This window comes from Carettochelys insculpta, chromosome 15 (assembly GCF_033958435.1).
Source record: "Carettochelys insculpta isolate YL-2023 chromosome 15, ASM3395843v1, whole genome shotgun sequence".
NCBI classification, from domain to species: domain Eukaryota; kingdom Metazoa; phylum Chordata; order Testudines; family Carettochelyidae; genus Carettochelys; species Carettochelys insculpta.
Genome location: NC_134151.1, coordinates 22,822,642 through 22,840,659, shown reverse-complemented (window position 1 = coordinate 22,840,659; position 18,018 = coordinate 22,822,642). Strand labels below are relative to the sequence as shown.

The 18,018-nt window shown below is 41.2% G+C and overlaps 1 protein-coding gene across 2 annotated transcripts in view; it reads left to right on the top strand.

The window, feature by feature from the left end:
• Window positions 1–901: 901 nt before the first annotated feature.
• RAD50 (RAD50 double strand break repair protein) overlaps window positions 902–18,018 on the top strand; it is a 49,379-nt gene continuing 32,262 nt past the window's right edge. The window contains exons 1-9 of one of the 2 annotated variants that reach the window (XM_075009361.1): window positions 902–948; window positions 3,578–3,761; window positions 5,581–5,664; window positions 8,685–8,836; window positions 9,605–9,790; window positions 9,959–10,163; window positions 11,864–11,992; window positions 13,914–14,079; window positions 16,395–16,588. In XM_075009361.1, the coding sequence (XP_074865462.1) occupies window positions 3,633–3,761; window positions 5,581–5,664; window positions 8,685–8,836; window positions 9,605–9,790; window positions 9,959–10,163; window positions 11,864–11,992; window positions 13,914–14,079; window positions 16,395–16,588 (1,245 nt within the window). In that variant the 5' untranslated portion in view covers window positions 902–948; window positions 3,578–3,632. Of the gene's footprint in view, window positions 1,060–3,577; window positions 3,762–5,580; window positions 5,665–8,684; window positions 8,837–9,604; window positions 9,791–9,958; window positions 10,164–11,863; window positions 11,993–13,913; window positions 14,080–16,394; window positions 16,589–18,018 lie in introns of both variants that reach the window. The other variant, XM_075009362.1, reaches the window with a different exon arrangement.

Genomic DNA, 18,018 nt, shown 5'->3' with positions numbered 1-18,018 from the left:
TAGAATGACATGCAGAGCACTTGTCTCATGTTTCCTGTGGCTCACATCACTCAGAAGGCTGGCTGCTGTGTTTTGGACAGCCCAGACTATTTGCTTAGCCTTGGTTTCCAAAGCCAATAGAGAAAGAGAGTTCAAGGCTAGAAGTGACTTGACATCAAGGAGGCAGCACGTATTGACCTACAAAAATAATTCGTTTTTCAGATAGCTTTAATACACTTGGCCACAGATTTTCAAAGTTGGATTAAATAACTCCCTGGATGAGCACCTACAGCCCACTCAGCACATCAGTGTCCCACAGGCTGGTGCCCAAACTGCTGTGGAAAGATAGTCAGGAAACTGTACTTTTTTGCAAAGACAGACTCTCAATTTCTCAGGATATTTTTCCTGTTATTCTTTCCTCTCCCCTTTCTTTTCTTCTCCCTCCACCCATTTCCAGTGGCGACATGACAAAACTGGGAGAAGCAGGGGGAGAGGGGAAAGAAGTGAGAAGGAAAAGCAGGGGGATGGGCATTCACTGAACAAAGGGACAATTCAGAGAACCAGCAAAACGCCCACCAACAATTAATTTACGGGGGGAAACTGTGTGTGCGCGTGGAAGGGGGGGGTGCTTCAGGGTACGTCCGACTCGCTCCACTGCTGTGTAATGGGCCCTGCTGAAGCGCCAGGCGAGTTACGCAGGGAGCGGCGGCAGGCAGCAGGGAAAGCTACAGAGCGCTGGCTGGGCGGAGGAGGCGCAGAAGCGGACAGAACGGGGGCTGGCGTAAACGCGAACATCGCTGCGGGAACCAGCCGGGCCACTGTCAGCCCAAGCGCGAGGCCCAGCGCTCAGTGTCGCCAGGGCAGGCGCGCGGGCTCCCTTCTACGTTCGGGGGGCGGGGCTGCGGCCACGCGCCACAGGAAGCCGAGCCGGGCGGGTAACGGCGAGCGCGAGCTGCGTGGCGGCCTCTGGTGAGGTGACTCGCGGCATGGGTCGGGTCGGGTCGGGTCGCTGCCGGTGGCGTCGTGCTGTGCCCGGGCGGGGAGTGTTTCCTCGGGGGGATCCGAAGCGCCGGGCGGCCGGTAAGCCCCGCCCCAGCCTCAGGCGCTCGCGGGCTGCTGGGCTGGGCTGTGATGGCCAAGCAAGGTGCTCGGGAGTCCCGGCCCTTGAGCGCAGTCCGCCCTAGGGCGGGGCGGGGCGGGGCGTGGCTGGGAGATGTCCCCGGTCGCTGTCACCTCCGGGAATGCCCCGAGCCCTCCCGGAAGTGCACCGTTCCCACCGCAGGAACCCCCCATCTCTGGAACCCTCGAGCCCATTCCTCAGTCTGTCACAGCCACCGCCCCTCTGTTGCCGCCCCCGGAAGTGCTCCATTTCCACATCCCCGGAAATACCCCAGGCCTCTTCCCAAATCTGCCAACCCGGGGAGTGCCTCGTTCCCAGCCCCCCTCTCCCCCGACTTGCTATCGCTGGAAATGCTTCAAGTCTTGCCAGCCCTGGAAGTTTCTCAGGTCCATCCCTAGACCCCACCACCCCCACAGTGCCCAGAGCTCAGCCTCACAGCCTGCTCCCCAGTAATGCCCCAGGCTCACGTCCAGAACCTGCCACCCATGGAAGTGCCCTTGGCCCACTCTTAGAATGTATTACTCCTCCCCAGAAGTGCCTTAGTCCGCCCCCAGAGCACCTCTGAAAATGCCCCATGCCCACACTTCAACCCACCTCTCAATGCCCTGAGCCCATCCCTACAGTCTATAATCCCTGGACATGACCTGTTCTTATCTTCCCAAACTGATACATCTGGTAGTGCTCTGTGCCCATCTCACCACTCTTGGAAATGCTCCATTCCCAAGCCAACGAGTAGCCCCATGTCCTGCCCTAACCCACCATTCCTGGAATATCTTCTGTGCCCACCCCTGCCTTGGTAACTTGGCATCCCTGAAAAATTCTGTGTGCCCCTCCCACACACCACAGAGTTATCTATAGAAGGTACCCATTACCAAATGCTATCCTGATCATATCTGGAAAATGCATCATACCCCACTCACTCTGGTAATCTGCTGTCTCAGCAAAAGATCCTGCACCCACCGCCTGAGTCCAAATATGCCAGGCCGGGAAAATCTCCACCCCCGTCATGGAAACCTGTCGTTTTTAGGGAAATTCCCCTAGCCCATTACGATTTTGATAACCTGATGTCTCCAGGACATTTCCTGTACTCACTCCCACTAGTCAGACTAGCATGTTATAGCATATAGCACACCGGACTGAGATTCACAAAACCTGTGTCCAACTTAACTGTTGTCATGTACTGTGATGGTGGGGAAGTCACTTCACTTATCTGTGCTGGAATTACACCTCAAATTTGGTTTATCTTGTTTAGATTGAGAGCTGTTTGCAGCAAAAACTGTTTCTTGTAATGTGTGTGTGTTTTTTTTTAAGTGCCTAACACAATGAAGCCCTGCTTTTATTTGAGCTTTCTAGGAGCTTCTGTAGTACAAATAATAATGGTTGGAACTGAATAATTATAAATAATCTGTGGAATCAGGCACAAATCATCTGCTATTGCTGAGAAATGTCTTTTTTCCCTACTCCCCATCTGTTGCTGTTGCAAATTGCCTGTCAGTAAAAATAACCTTTTGCCCTCAAGAAATACCATGCTACTATGTTTCAGAGATCACTGGTGGAATGATGCACAAGGCAAACTGCTTCATCTAATAACAGCCAAATGACTAAAATGCACATTTGGTTTCATCCAGCAGGTCCTTTTTGCTGGTTGAAAGGGATGCTTCCATCTCTGCATTATTGACTTTGGTTTTCTGTTCTGTTTTATTTTTTAAGTTTGTAAATAAATCATATTGGCAAATATTGCTGAGTAAGAAACTTTCTACGCCTAAATACAATGTTCCACAATCTTGTACCAGCTCCATATTGGCTGACCCTGCTTTCTATACTGACTCCACTCATTTCAGTGAACTCCATGTAGCTGCCATACCACCTTACATGATTGTAGCATTGTGGGTCTAAGTCTGTAAATCTGTCAAAAACAAAAAATATCTCCTAGTGCTAGGGCTTTATGTGAATTAAATGTTAGGTATTGGTGAAGGAGATTACTGTAGCCAGTCCACATGTGCTTGTGTTTTGATGCTTGTTTATAGGCAATTTTGTATTTTTTCAAGAAGAAGTGTTAATTTCTATAACTTTTTCTTACACAATTTGCAAAAATCATAAAAGCATGTTGCAGTTTTTACTATGGTTAATTCGCGATATTTCATTTTCTAAACAGTCAGAGAATGTTAGAGATTTTTAGGCTCACCTTAATTGTTTAGTTGTAATGGAAAATAAGGAACAAGTGGTACATTTCTTAAAATACCATCCTGTATTTTAGTTTTTTTTCCACTGGAAAAGGGAAAAATCTCTAAATTAAAAGTAAGATTTTCATTAAAATATTTAAATGAGTCTCTAATCTACATTTTCAACCATAATCAAATAATCCTTTTCTGCTTTCTTAAATTACACAAAAATACATTTTTGATAGTACAAGATTTTTGGAGAGAAATGGGCTAATGGTCACTTAATCATTACTACATTTAACTGTTTGTTTTGTAGGATTTATGATCATTAGCTTCTGGGATTTGGAAAAGAAGAAAAACATCTCGTAGAAATGTCTAGGATTGATAAGATGAGCATCCTTGGAGTGAGGAGTTTTGGGGTAGAAGACAAAGACAAGCAAGTTATCACTTTCTTTAGTCCTTTAACCATTTTGGTGGGCCCAAATGGTGCAGGAAAAACGGTAAGACTTTTGTGCAGTGCAAATAGGCTTCATGTCTTTATAAATAATTACAAACTCATACAAAAGACTGACTGTTTACATTAATTTATAATTAATTACATTATAAACCCTTAAAAGTTAGCATATTGTGACATTTGCATAATTTGAGCTTCACTTTCAGAACTGCACTCTGCAACAGATTCCGTGTGGGCTGGGGATTCTGCATGCACAGTACTCCTTGTAGGGTCAGAGCATTAATTGTACAAATACAGGTTGCACCTCCAAAAACCAAGACTCTTTGGTCTGTCAACATCTGTAGTCTGGCAGAGAGCCCTGGGGCTGGGAGACTAGTAGGAGGAGGGTCAGTTGTTGGGAGTCCAGCTGGGCAGGAAGCCCAGTGATGGGGACTGGTGACCCTGCCACATCGGGAGCCTGAAGAGGCCTATGTCTGCGGGACTGGAGTCATCATCCATGAGGCTGGTAGCCTGGCTGGGGCTGGAATCAGTGGGGGGTATCTGGCAGCCCAGATGGTGGTGGGGCCAGCAGCAGCCCAGCAGTCAGGCTAGGGCTAGCGTCTGTAGCCAGCATCATCTCAGCAGGAGCCACTGGAGCCTGCCGCAAGGGGGAAAGCTGGTACTGGAGGTGGGAGGATAGAGGTAAGGGATTTGGCTTGGCAGAAGCGGAGCTGGTGGCAGGGACGGGTCACAGGCTGAGGGGCTGGAGGCAGGGCACCTCCCCGGTCCTGAAAATTTCCTTGTTTGGGGCTGGTCAAATCCTGTATCTGTTTATGTACTGGATAGTTAGTGTTTCTCAATTACTATTCTGTGGATCGACTTCTCTGGATCTTGGGATAATGTCCCTAAGATGGAGGGGAATCTTTTTTGGGTTGGGGCCACTGACCCTTAGACAAATCAGCCTGGGCCACAAATTTGAAAAGCAAAAGAAAACCTCACTGTGTGGTCCCCAACTATATAGGAGCCAGGGCTATGGAGTCTGAGTAGGATGGGGAGTGCAGGAACAAGCTGGGGGTGGATCTGGGCCAGTGGGATGGAGGAGTGGGCTGAGGATGGAGGGTCTGAGCAGGCAGGGGATATAGGAGCGGGCTGTGGGTGGGAGATCTGGGCGGGGGCATGTAGGAGAGGAGTAGGGGTTCCCCATACATGCCCTAAGATAACCCTGTCACAGTAGGAAGGAAGCAAGACAGTCCCTGGTATGAAAAGGTTGGGAAACAATGCATTAGGTCATTTAATCAATCTCTTTGCCAGTGCAGACTTATGCTATGTTGTACATTTATTAATATTGTGTACTATCTAATTTTAATCTGCTGTTTATTTGACTATCTCCATTTGAGGGACTCTTCCAGAAGAGTCCCTAATTAAGGCTGTTGTCATAACCATTTTCCCAGTACTCAGAACACTTTATCTTAGGCCAGGTCTATACTAGACATTAATGTTGATTGTAGATACACAATTCTAGGTACTGCAATTGGGTAGTCAGAATTAACTTATCTACAATTGACTTAACTGGCTGTCCTCACAGCGGGAGGTTGATGGGAGAAACTCTCCCATCGACCTCCCTTACTGGTGATATTGAGGAGCATAGGCATCAACTGCCGACCCCAGATAGTTCGATTTCATCTGTCCCTGTTAGGCACATGAACTCGAACCTCAGAAGATTGACCCTGACTGGGTTGATCTGCGTAGTGAAGACATACCGTCAATTTAATCCCATTATATTTCTCTTTTCTTGGTTCTCAGATATTTATAGACATTTAGTTTAGTGCAGCTTTTTACTTGCTCAAATGAATGTTACTGATACATATTTATTTCCATTTCTCTAGACTATCATTGAATGCCTTAAATATATTTCCACTGGAGATTTCCCTCCAGGCACCAAAGGACACTCATTTGTTCATGATCCAAAGGTAGGAGTCATGGTGGCTAGCTAGTAGTAGTGAAGATGTACTCTCAATATGCCACAAATGGGAGTAGTACAGTAAGAGTTAATTATTTAAATTGTCCATTTTCCTGTAATACAAAAGCAATGATTGACTTTGGGAGGGAAAAATTACAATAAATGAGTTGTCAAACTTACATTTCTTGATTGTCTTTTTAATAATCTTAACATTACAGATTGTAGATTGTTTTGCAGTTAAATTTACCTTTTAATTTAACTTTATGAAAGATTCCACATGTACGTACACAACATGTGAGGTGCTAAATTGTTTTATTTGTTTTAAATCTTTCAAAATGATAAATTCATGGGACTAACTACCTTTAGTTTCAGTCATCATTCTCTGGCTATATGTTTTCTGTATTTTAGTTGCCAGAAAGTACTTATACAAGATTAAATAACATGTGACCTGATCGCTTTGTATATTGTGTTTTGATACAGATGTATGCCAATTATCTATTTGGTATTTTCTTAGTATTACTAAATAAACATTTTTAACTTGTAATCTCTTGAACGTGAGCTATTCCTTCTAAGTTAGTGATAACTAAATACGATTTTAGGGTGAGTTAAACTCTATGTATTTGAGATGATGCAGGTTGCACCTCCAAAAATCAGCACTCTCTGGTCTGGCAACATTGCTTATCCGGCAGGACCAGGGATGCTTCTGGACCAGAGAGCCCACACAGGAGGGCAAGTTAGAGCTGGCATACCCCGGAGAGCCACAGCATTGCCCAGCAGCACCAAGGAGCTGGAGCTGGCGCTGGCATCCCCTGTCAGCTCCCTTTGGGGCAGCCTTGGTCAGAGCCCACTGTGGCAGTGCAGGCTGGAGCTGGAGTCTGGCCAGCTCAATAGCAGATAGGTGAGCAGCCCAGGGAGAGGGGCCAGGGGCAGTTTGGGGCCTATGCAGGGAACCAGTCAAACCCCAACCACATCAGACCAGGGAGGTGCTATCAGTATTTAATAAGGGTTCAAATCTACAATATAAAGCAGATTCTGCAGTGACTTGCATGCTATTAAGAAAACCATTTACAGAAATGAATGTTTGGTATCAGACTTGGAGGAGGCTATTTTTCTGCTCTGTTTACTTCAGGGAAGGCCCTCTCATAATAACCGTGTATCAGAGGAGTGTTGGTGAGTGTTTGCATTTTATGGAGTAAGGATAGCCAAAACACAGGGTATGCATAAGAACTCTGGATAATAACCTGTAAGGGGGAAAAAAGAAAAAAGATTTCATGTGAAATTCTAGCCTCTCTGAAGTCAAAGGGACTTGGGGTACAGAGCCAGAGAGAGACAGGCTCTGGGCAGGAGGTATTTACCTAAGCAGCTCCTGGCCAGCAGCACTGTGAGGCAGGCTTCACTGCCTGCAAACAGCCCCAGCCCACTGGCTATTGCATATGCTTCTCTGTGCTGGGAGGAGGACTTTGGGCACTGTCCCTTTCCTGAGCAAAATCTCTCAGCTCCTATTGAGTGGAAATCTGCCAATAGGAACCAAGAAATTGTTCCCTGGCCCCAGAAAGAATCTCTCAGCTGCCATTGGCTGAATCTCCTGAGCCCTTGCAACTCCAGGTGCCAGCCTTGGGCCAAATTAAAAGGCTTGATGGGCTGAATCCAGCCCGTGGGCCGTATTTTGCCTGCCCCTCACCGAGGTGGAGCTACTCTAAGATGCGTGCATAAGTGGTTTGGAGGATAGAATTACAGTTCAAAATGATCTGGACAAACTGGAGAAATGGTCTGAGGTACATAGGATGAAATTCAATAAAGATAAATGCAAAACACTCCATTTAGGAAGGAACATTAATTGAACACATACAAAATGGGAAGTGTCTACCTAGGAAAGAGTACTGCAGAAGAGGATCTAAGGGTCATATTGGACCACAGTCTAACTATGAATCAACAGGATAACACTTCCAAAAAAAAGCAATCATTCTGGAATGTGTTGTAAGCAGGATACAAAAAGTAATTCTTTCACCATATGCCACGTTGATTAGGCCTCAACTGGAGTATTCTGTCCAGGAAAAATGTGGCCAAATTGGAAAAAGTACGGAGAAGAATAACAAAAGTGATATAAGGTCTTGAAAACATGACCTATGAAGGAAGATTGAAATAATTGGTTTTGCTTAGTTTGGAAAAGAGAAGACTGAGAGGGAGCATAACAGCTCTCAGGTACCTAGAAGGTTGTAATAAGGAGGGAGGAGAAAAATTAATCTCCTTAACCTCTGATGATAGGACAAGAAGCAATGGGTTTAAATTGCAGTAGAAGAGGTTTTGGTTGGCAGTTAGGAAAACTTCATAACTCTGAGGGTGGTTAAACCTACGGATGTTATGGAATCTCCTATGGAGATAAGAATATAAGAATGGGCATATTGGGTCAGCCCAGTATCCTGTCTTCTGACAGAAGCCAATGTCTGATGCCCGAGAGGGAGTGAACAGAACAGGTAATCACAAAAGCGATCCCTCTCCTTACATCCATTTCCAACTTCTGACAAACAGAAGCTAGAGGCATCGTTCCTACCAAGCCTGGCTGATATCCATCAATAGACCTAACCTCCATTAATTTATCTAGTTCTTTTTTGAACCCTTTTAAAGTCTCAGTCTTCACAGCGTCCTCTGGCAAGGAGTTCCACAGGCCTACTATGCGCTGTGTGAAGAAAAACTGCCTTTTGTTCATTTTAAACCTGCTACCCATTACAATTTTTAAGAGCAGGTTAGACAAGCAACTGTCAGGTCAGTTTTCATTCATCAGAATTTTCCAGATCTGAAGAAATGGGTCTGTCCCACAAAAGCTCATCACCTCATACATTATTTTGTTACTCTTTAAAGTGCTACAGGACTGCTTTTTGATCTGTCAGTGGAGATTTAGATAATGCTTGGTCCTGCTAAGAATGTTAGGAACTGAACTTAATGACTTCTCAAGGATCCTTGTATTTCTATGGTTCTGTGATGACAAGTTTTCTTTGTTAATTAGGTTTTTCATATTTTTTCCTTCTAAAGGTTGCTAATGAAACAGATGTCAAAGCTCAGATTCGACTGCAATTTCGTGATATTAATGGAGAGCTTGTAGCTGTCCAGCGATCCATGGTTTGTACTCAGAAAGGCAAGAAAACAGAATTTAAAACCCTTGAAGGTCTCATAACCCGAACAAAGTAAGTTTTAGATGTTTTTAAACAGTGCCTCATAGTATGAGAGTCCATTTGTTTTGTTAGATGTAAGAAAAGAGATAAGTGAATAATTTATTTCAACCTCCACCTCGTCTTTTGAAATAAATTAAGTCTAACAGAAAGTTACATGTATTCTCACTTCACTGTCTTTCTCTTTTATGTTTTAAAAACCAGTTAGTCAACATTTTAATGGAATGGGGCAGTCTGTTAATGACTTAAGAGTATGCGTGTTACTGAAAAAAAAATTTTCGCACTGCTATTCAAAGAGAAACAGCCGAGCTGGCTTTTATATTCAAATTCGGCATATTAACACGTGGTTTGAACCAGGATGGGAATTTTCTGAGTCACTATAGGGGCTCGTCTCCATACTTGGCTTAATCTAATTCTTGACCTCCCCCCCAACCCCTCCACTCTCTGATTTGTTCACCTTGATTATCTTTTTCTGATTTGTCCTCCTTGATTACTGTTTTTGGTTCTCTATGCCTTAAATATTGAGTCTGTTCTGGTCTGGCTATGGTCTGAAGAAGTGGGTCTGTCTCACGAAAGTTCACCTAATAAATTATTTTGCTAGTCTTTAAAGTGCTACTTGACTGTTTTTTGTTTTAAAAATAGAAATGTGTGATTATAGCATCAAAACAGGGTGGTTAGAATTTTGAAATTTTGCAACATATTATTAACTTTAGAAAACAATAACTGTATACAGCATCCACTAGACATTTTATTGTTATGCACTTTCTTAAACTATGTTTACAGGCATGGGGAGAAGGTCAGTCTCAGTTCCAAGTGTGCAGAAATTGACCGAGAGATGATCAGCGCCCTTGGTGTTTCCAAATCAGTGATTAATAATGTCATTTTCTGTCATCAAGAAGAATCCAACTGGCCCTTAAGTGAGGGAAGGGCCCTGAAACAAAAATTTGATGAGATCTTCTCAGCAACAAGGTTTATTTCTTTCAATAGTTAAAATAATGACAGTAAAGTATTTCTTCCATTTGATTATATTTGTTTAAATTCTTATTAAAAATGCTTATTTTATGGTGTTGATTTGATTCATAAAGCTGCCTGCACCAGGAGGATTTAACATTTTAAACATGGCTTTCTTTTTGAAAGATATATTAAAGCACTGGACACTCTTCGTCAGGTACGTCAGAAGCAAACCTTGAGGGTAAAAGAATGTCAGACGGAACTGAAATATCTAAAACAAAATAAAGAAAAAGCACGTGAAATTCAAGATAATCTTGAAAATAGGGAAACTCAACTGGCTGCTTCTAAGGAAAATGTAAAATCTATTGAGAATCAACTTGAGCCTCTAAAGGTAATTATATTTGTATGGCTATATAATTAAAGATTTTATTATAATACTGTACATATTCACTAGCAGAGGGAGAGTAAATATTGCTTGCGGTGAGAATTTCCTGACATCTGTGTGGTTAAACTCTCTCAAGCTTAATGTTGCATTATCAGGGAGATATTTTTCCATTTAACCATAAAACTTAAAAGCCATTTTCATCATAATGAATAATGAAATTGTCTAAGTAAAATTTATATTCACCCATGTAGTGGAAGTTATCCAATCTTGTGTTTACGTAATTTAGGACCAATTTATTTTTCTTTTATTTAAATTAATTTACTTCTAATTGTGGATTTTCGGGCCAACATTGAAAGGAATGTGTCGCTTTCTTCTCTTTTAGTTACAAAAGTTTTGGAAAGATGCAATTTTCAATATATATTGAAGAACTTGCTTGGGAAGATTGATTATATTATGTGCTTAGTTTCACAGCATGGTATATTATATCTTGTCACATCTTACTACCTTCCTCTCAAGTACTAAATTACAATTTGAATATACTGTCAGCAATGGTGAGAGAAGTGCCTGTACAAAGCCCTCCTCAGCCTCTAAGTAAATAATTCCTAGAGCCCATATTTACCGTGGGGCCATGGTATATTCAATAGCTACAACGAATATAGATAAATAATAGCAATTCTTATACCTGTAACTCTTTGATTAGTACTGCTGTCCATGTTTTTCTGGTATACCCAAGTGCAGAAGTTTTTAACAAACAATATGCAGAGTACTGACTGCTAACTATCTTTAAAAGATGTTAAAATATATTAAACATATTGCTCATGTATTGTGTTACATTTATATAGACAAGCAGGTCAAGTGCATGAATCTAAGCTCCTTAAACATTAATTATTTTTCATGCAAATCCATGAGGGAACCAGGCATTTCTTGTCAATGAATGAAGCCTGTAAGTAAATGGCCTACATATTCTAAATGACCACAGTAGGAAGGTACAGATGCTGTGCTTACCATCCTTAGCAGCACATAAGATCACTCCACATCTGAAGTGATTGAGTTTCACCTCTATGTCTGTGCACCTAACAAAATTCATTCTGCACATGTTTTGGAAAAATTATTTTGTTGGATCTGCACTCAGGATATCATCAACCGTGGAGAAAAAATTTTGAAGGATAAGCTTTCATATAATTTGTTAATTCTACTTTTCCATGTAAGTAATTGCTGTAGTTGCTTCAGTGATGCTGTCTTATCAGGAAAGGGAAGTTATCCACAAGACAATGTCTCGAGTGATGCGTAGGGCAGAATGTGAAAAGATTTGAGAACCTTTGTCCGAGCATCTAAAAATCCTTATGATCTTTTATCGGAGGGGTAGCCATGTGAGTCTGGATCTGTAACAGCAACAAAGGGTCCTGTGGCACCTTATAGACTAACAGAAAAGTTTTGAGCATGAGCTTTCGTGAGCACAGACTCACTTCATCAGATGCTTTCCAAGACCAGCATCTGATGAAATGAGTCTGTGCTCACGAAAGCTCATGCTCAAAACTTTTCTGTTAGTCTATAAGGTGCCACAGGACCCTTCGTTGCTGTCTATGGTCTTTTAGATACTGGACATGACCCATTTTTAAAGTGCAATATATTCAAATAGAAAATGTGATTATAAGACCCATAACATATAGTGAAACCAGTTTATTTTAGCATTCTTTCCTTTTCAGAACCGTCTGGCAGAAATTGAACAGAATCTTGTAAAAGTAATGAGACTTGACAATGAGATTAAAGCTCTGGACAGCAGAAAAAAGCAGATGGAAAAAGATAATCAGGATTTACAACAGAAGATGGAGAAGGTTTGATTTATAAATCCTACATGTCATCATCCTTCATCCTAAAAAAACAGCAGCAATCATGCATTACAGACTGAAAACTACCTTTGCTATGGAATGAGCCATAAATTTTTAAAGCTTATGTGCCCATACCCTGAACAGTGTATTTTTGTTCTATTGGTTTTATTTTCCAAACATTTTTGGCCACGGTTGTTGTAAAACTGGATGCAGAGAGGTGTGAATGTTTTTAATGCACTCCATGGAGTACTTCTCTTCATCAATATATGAATTATTATTTTTTAAAAAATCACCCCACTAGTAAAGTCCTAATCCAGGAAAATGGTTGAAAATATGAACAGTCCCATTTAGTTTATTGGGACTATTCACATGTTCAAGTGGTTTTTTTTTTGGATTGGTGGCAAAGTTTATAAAAGCTCAGTAAAGAAAGGGCAAAGGAACAAATGAAAGATGGTGGCTGTGATTTTAAAATTTACAGTTTAAGAGAATTGAAGAGTTAAGTGTTTCTGACCCTCCTAATCAATGCCCTTTATCAGTCATCAGCTGTGGTTGATGGCATGCAATATGAAATAGGTTGTTGTATAATGTAGTTAGGCACTAATAAATATACATAAATATTATTCAGCCTGTAAGATTTCTGAAATTTCCAATGACACTACAGAGTGCATTTTCAGTGCGCTGCAGCTTTCACAAAGCAGAGCTACTGGACAGCCATGTGTATTAAGGAGTGGCCACCATTACCAGAGTTGCTTTTAGAAATAAATGGTTTAAATATAGCAAATGGCTGGAATTACAAGGTCATGAAGGTGTATTTGTTTTTAATTTAGTAGAGAGATGGGGATTAAAACTGTTACTACCTTTCCCTACGAGATCTACAAGTACGGTAAACTGCTCAATGTGGTGATGTTTTTGTAGAGTAAAAACGACTGGTCATAACCGTATGTAAATAGCATTAACTAACAGCAGGCAACAGAGCAACTCAAACTAGACCTACAAGTACAAGGACATCTCTGCTATTTTGACATTACAAATCTTCCTGTTTTCTCTCACCTTTAAAATAACCAGTGTAAAAATTAGTTGTCTTTCATGTGTTTGTGCTAAATATATGACATATATTAAATTAACCAGCTAAAAACAATTTGTCCAAAAGATCACATCACAGAGCAAGTGTCCTAGGCTACGATTACACTGCAGCGATCTGTCAACAGAAGTCACTGTCAGAAGAGATTTCCCAACAAAACTTCTGTCAACAGAGTGCAGCCACACACAGAAGCCAATCAGAAGAGCACTCTGCTCTATTGACAGAGCAACTGGACTGCCCGTTCACTCTCTCAACTAAACAGGCACCTGGAGGCACAGCAGATGGGGCTGCCCATTATTCTGGATGCCCTGTCTCTCAAGAGAAGGCCCCCAAGAGCATTCATGCAACCTTTTTGTCTACAGAACCTGTTGACAAAAGGCAGTCTTCCTCATCTCGGAGAAGCAGAAGGTTGTTAGTGAATGTAGAGGGTTTTGTCGAGATACTGTTGAAAAATCTCATTTTGTGTGTGGATGCTCCACTAGTGTTGTCAACAAAACTGGGGTTTTGCCAGGAAAACTCACCAGTGTAATCTTAGCCCTATTGTTTTATCAGTATGAAAAAAGGGATTGCCTTTATTGGATCCAGATATTGTATTTAGTTCTTGTGGCTTAATTTCTTCAATAAGAATTTTATTAACTCTAAACCAAAATACCTCTCAGTGCTACAGTTTGAGTGGTCTTATGATAAAAATTACAAATCAGATGATATGTTATCCTTTTTTATTTTATTTTGTGTTTAGGCTTTGGAAAATGCATTGTATAGTTTATTAGCATGGACAAAGTATTTTATTATAAATCAGCTAAAGAAGCTAACGTTTTAATGGCGCATTATACTCTGACTGCATAGGTTTTTCAAGGAACAGATGACCAACTAAGAGATATGTACCAGAACCATCAGAGAACAGTAAAAGAAAAGGAAAGACGATTAACAGACTGTCAACGTGAGCTGGATAGAGCAAGCAAAGAATGCCAGAGATTCAACCGAGAGAAATCAGAATTACTTGTTGAGCAAGGTACAGTCGGCTCATTAAAAAAAAAACGGTACAGTGATGATCATATAATATAGACCCTTGTAACAGGGTGACGGGCAGAATTTCCATGTTTGATTTGGGTGAAAACCTTGAAATTTTATATACTTACTCATAGGCTGCTTAGTACGGTAGGTCAGAAATCTCTAATTTGGCATTGACTGTCAGAGGTAACTGAAAGGTCGTTAGTGTTCTCTATGGCATTACACTTACCCTTTTGACCATTGTTGACATTGCATTCATTCATTCATTCATTTATGGACTGTTTGCAGGAAAGGAGCCATTTTAGGTCACCAAGAAGTCATCAGTCTAAGAATTTACCAAGTATGTATTTGGTCTGTAAGCTAGGTACATTAGCATGAATCCTGCAGTTCGAATTGAGATCTTTTGCCAATTTTAATTAATGTCATTTAGCCAGGAAAATTACTGGGAAGGAAGTAACTGCCCCATATGTACCCAAAGAGAGGACTTCAGGCTGGTTGTATTTCATCTAATTTCTCTAAAATTATGTAAATATCACATATCTATATAGCTTATAATTATTTCAAGATACAGTAAACCCTCAATTTTACGGACCCTGGTTTAGTGGACTTTGGGAACAGTGGGTGTTCCCAAAGTCCACTTAATCAGGACCCGTAAAATCCTAAACCCACCGGCCCCCTCCACCCACAAAAAATGTATGTCAGGTGACTTACCAGAGCCACTGGAGCTGAAGCCGCTGCATACTCCTCCCACCAGGGGTGGGCTACATCCTTGGGCAGATGGCACTCATGTACGTGGCCCACCCCTGGTGGGAGGAGCTAGTGGCAGCTCCATCAGTGGCACCCCCTAACAGGCCTTGAAGGAGGCGCCAGCAGCGGCATTTCCTGCTGCTGTAGCAGACTCTCCAGCGGCAGTGGGGCCTCAGCCACAGTGGGGCCTCAGCCGCAAGTGTGGTGGTCCCAGCCATGGCAGGGCTCCAGCCGTGGCTCCAGCGGCTTCAGCCACAGTAGGGCTCCAACCTTGGCAGCGGGCTCCAACGGCTTCTTCAGCGGCAGTTCCAGCTCCAGCAGGGGCAGCTCTGGTGAATTGCTGGCATTTTTTTTTTTTTTTTTTTGTTGAGGGTATTAGTGGGAGGGGGGAATCTGGGGTAGGAGAGCCTGGCCAGGGGTGGGCAGTAAACCCTTGGATTTAACAGACACCCCTCTCCCCCATTAGTCTGTTAAATTAAGGGTTCACTGTACATACAGTAATTGCAAGTTTAATGAAAATGTCTATAAATATGCTGTCATCACTACAGTTATAGTACCAGTATTGGATGGTATGGGTAATAAAAATCTTTGAAAAGATTAGAAAACTGAACAGGAATATTCAGATAGTAAGAACACGACCTTCAAACAACTGACGTTTCTTCTTGGCTTTTCTAGTTAATCCCTTTGGTTCTGTGTTCTTGGTTCAGATGACTATCAAAATTCGTTAATAGGCGAGATTAATTTAATACACATAATATGGAGAAAAGTTACTGCTTTTCTACTTAAAATAATTTTAAAAATTATATGCTGAATTTTATGTGGATTTAGAAGGAAAAGAAAGAAAATGTAAGGTGACCATTTTAGTACAATTTTAAGAAGTATGGAATTTGAATTCATGGACTGGTTGAGGCCACAAAATAGACACTCACAACAGAAAAGTAAAAATAAGCTACCACCAGAATTTAAGATTGTCTCTTGCTGATCTGCCATTGTATTCCTGTGTCCCACCAACTAGCATTGCCATGTTAGAATAAATGGCTTTTTGTTAAATTGGTCAAAAAAACATTTTGCTTTTAAGGGTTTTTAAAATCTCTGTAAAATACACACCGAGAGCACCAATGCCTTGTTTCATTGCAAAGCAAATAAAAGCTGTGATCTGTTGTTAAGATCTACTAGTACAAACTCTTCGTGGAGGCCAAATGTAAGTCTTGTTGGTTATGTGCTATGTTCATTGTCTAAGCTAAGGGAAGGACAGATGTAAACAGCCAGCATAAATAGTGATAAGTATATTAAATCATGTCTGTTAATAATCCTAAAGTGACATTAGTGACATAAGAAGTGAAACTAATTTCTTTCCTTTAAAAAAGACCTTTTAAGAGTCTCTTCAACTGGTGATTGATGGACTTGATGTAAAAAAAAGGAGCAGAACCATCCCTTACAAGTGATTTACCATTGAACATAAATATAAGTGGCACAATAGGTTCTTGATGTATACCATTCTAAATGTGTAAACCCTGTTTGTGTGTGTGTCGTGTGGATGCATTTATGTGTACAAACGTATGTGTAAAGGACGTCTTCAGCTACAAGCAGATCGTCACCAGCAGGACATCAGAACCAGAGATTCATTAATCCAGACTTTGGCAGCACTGTTGGAATTGGATGGTTTTCAAAGATCACCTTTTAATGAAAGACAAATTAACAGCTTCCATAGGCTTGTGAAAGAGAGACAAGAAAGAGAAGTAGAAGCTGCCAGTCAGTTAATGGTAAGATTTTGTCAACGTAATGCATTCTCATAATTAATTCTCAGTTGTCAATAAATGTTAGAATATGCTTGATTGGTAGATGTTTCTACCATGAAGAGCTTGCAATGACACCTTTTGTTTACTTTGTTTGTTTGTTTTAAATTACAAATAGTGTAACTTGTGATAAGTTCTGATGCAGTGAAGAATAATTTAATACCTGCGTTGTCACGGGAAGGGACCGGTTTTTGTTCTTTGTACTGTGCCTGGAACAGTAGTTTTCTGACCCGCAACTGGGGCTCCTAGGTAGAACTGTAGTATAAATATTAATAATTCTATTTAACATGAGCAGGGGTCAGCAACCAAAATAGCAAGAAGAGACATTTTGTTCGACATCATTAAAAAACTCAATAATTCAAGAGCAGCAATGCATGTGAATATGAGGTGTTCCTTGGTAAATAACATCAAACCATACTTCTTGTAACCCCTATTTTAAGAATGACGCACACACAATGACTTATAATGTGATGCATATTTGCTGCAGGATATTCACAATCATTTTACGTATTCTGTTTCCTCACACTTTACATGTGTGTGTTTGTACCACTGTCTTCCTGACTTTCACTTCTGAACCTTCTCTTTCTCTGGAAGATAGTAGATTCTGAACAATTTTATTTTTGTTTTCGAAATCACTGTACATCTGCTCTGAAACTTTTGATAAAGCACCTTTTATATATTCCCCATCCATGAATGGCTTTCCTCATTTCACAGTCTCTTGAGTTGCCACAAAACTAGCCTCAGTTATGTTACTTGGTGATTTCACTCATTTAGTGAACATGTTCTTACTTTGCTCTCCTTTGCGTAGCAGCTCCTCCATGGCTTTTTTCTGGCATCTCCAGCTGGATACCGTTTGCAAAAGTCGTGTGTTTTTTGAGAAAATGCCTCACAATTTTGCATTTTTTTGTTGTTGGCAAATTTCTCAGTGCAAATGAGACATAAAGGGAGCCTAGCTGAACTTCATATAAATGCGAAGGATTGAGTCCATTCAGTTTGAATTTCTCTTTTTTCATTTTTGATTTTGCTCTTTTTTGAAGCCATTCCAACCCCACTTTGTCAATTTTACTTCACGTTTAATTTCAGTTTTCTTTTTTAAAATACATGTTGCCCTTCACAGCAGGAATGACACAAGCTTCCTTTTCAGAATCAAGACTTTATTAGCAACACGATCAAAACACAGATCCCACAATGCACTGAGCATATTAAAGGGGGAGTTTTCCAAGCTTTTGAGATTACACATCATTTGCTATTTAAATATGAGTGCATGTGAATATGTTGGGCTTTTAGATGTTCACCATTTATTGAAAATAATCAGGAGGGTTTTTTTTTTTTGCTTTGCAATTATAGCATTTGGAGTCACAAAGAAGTCCTTAAAGAGCTGTATGCAGCTTCAGAGC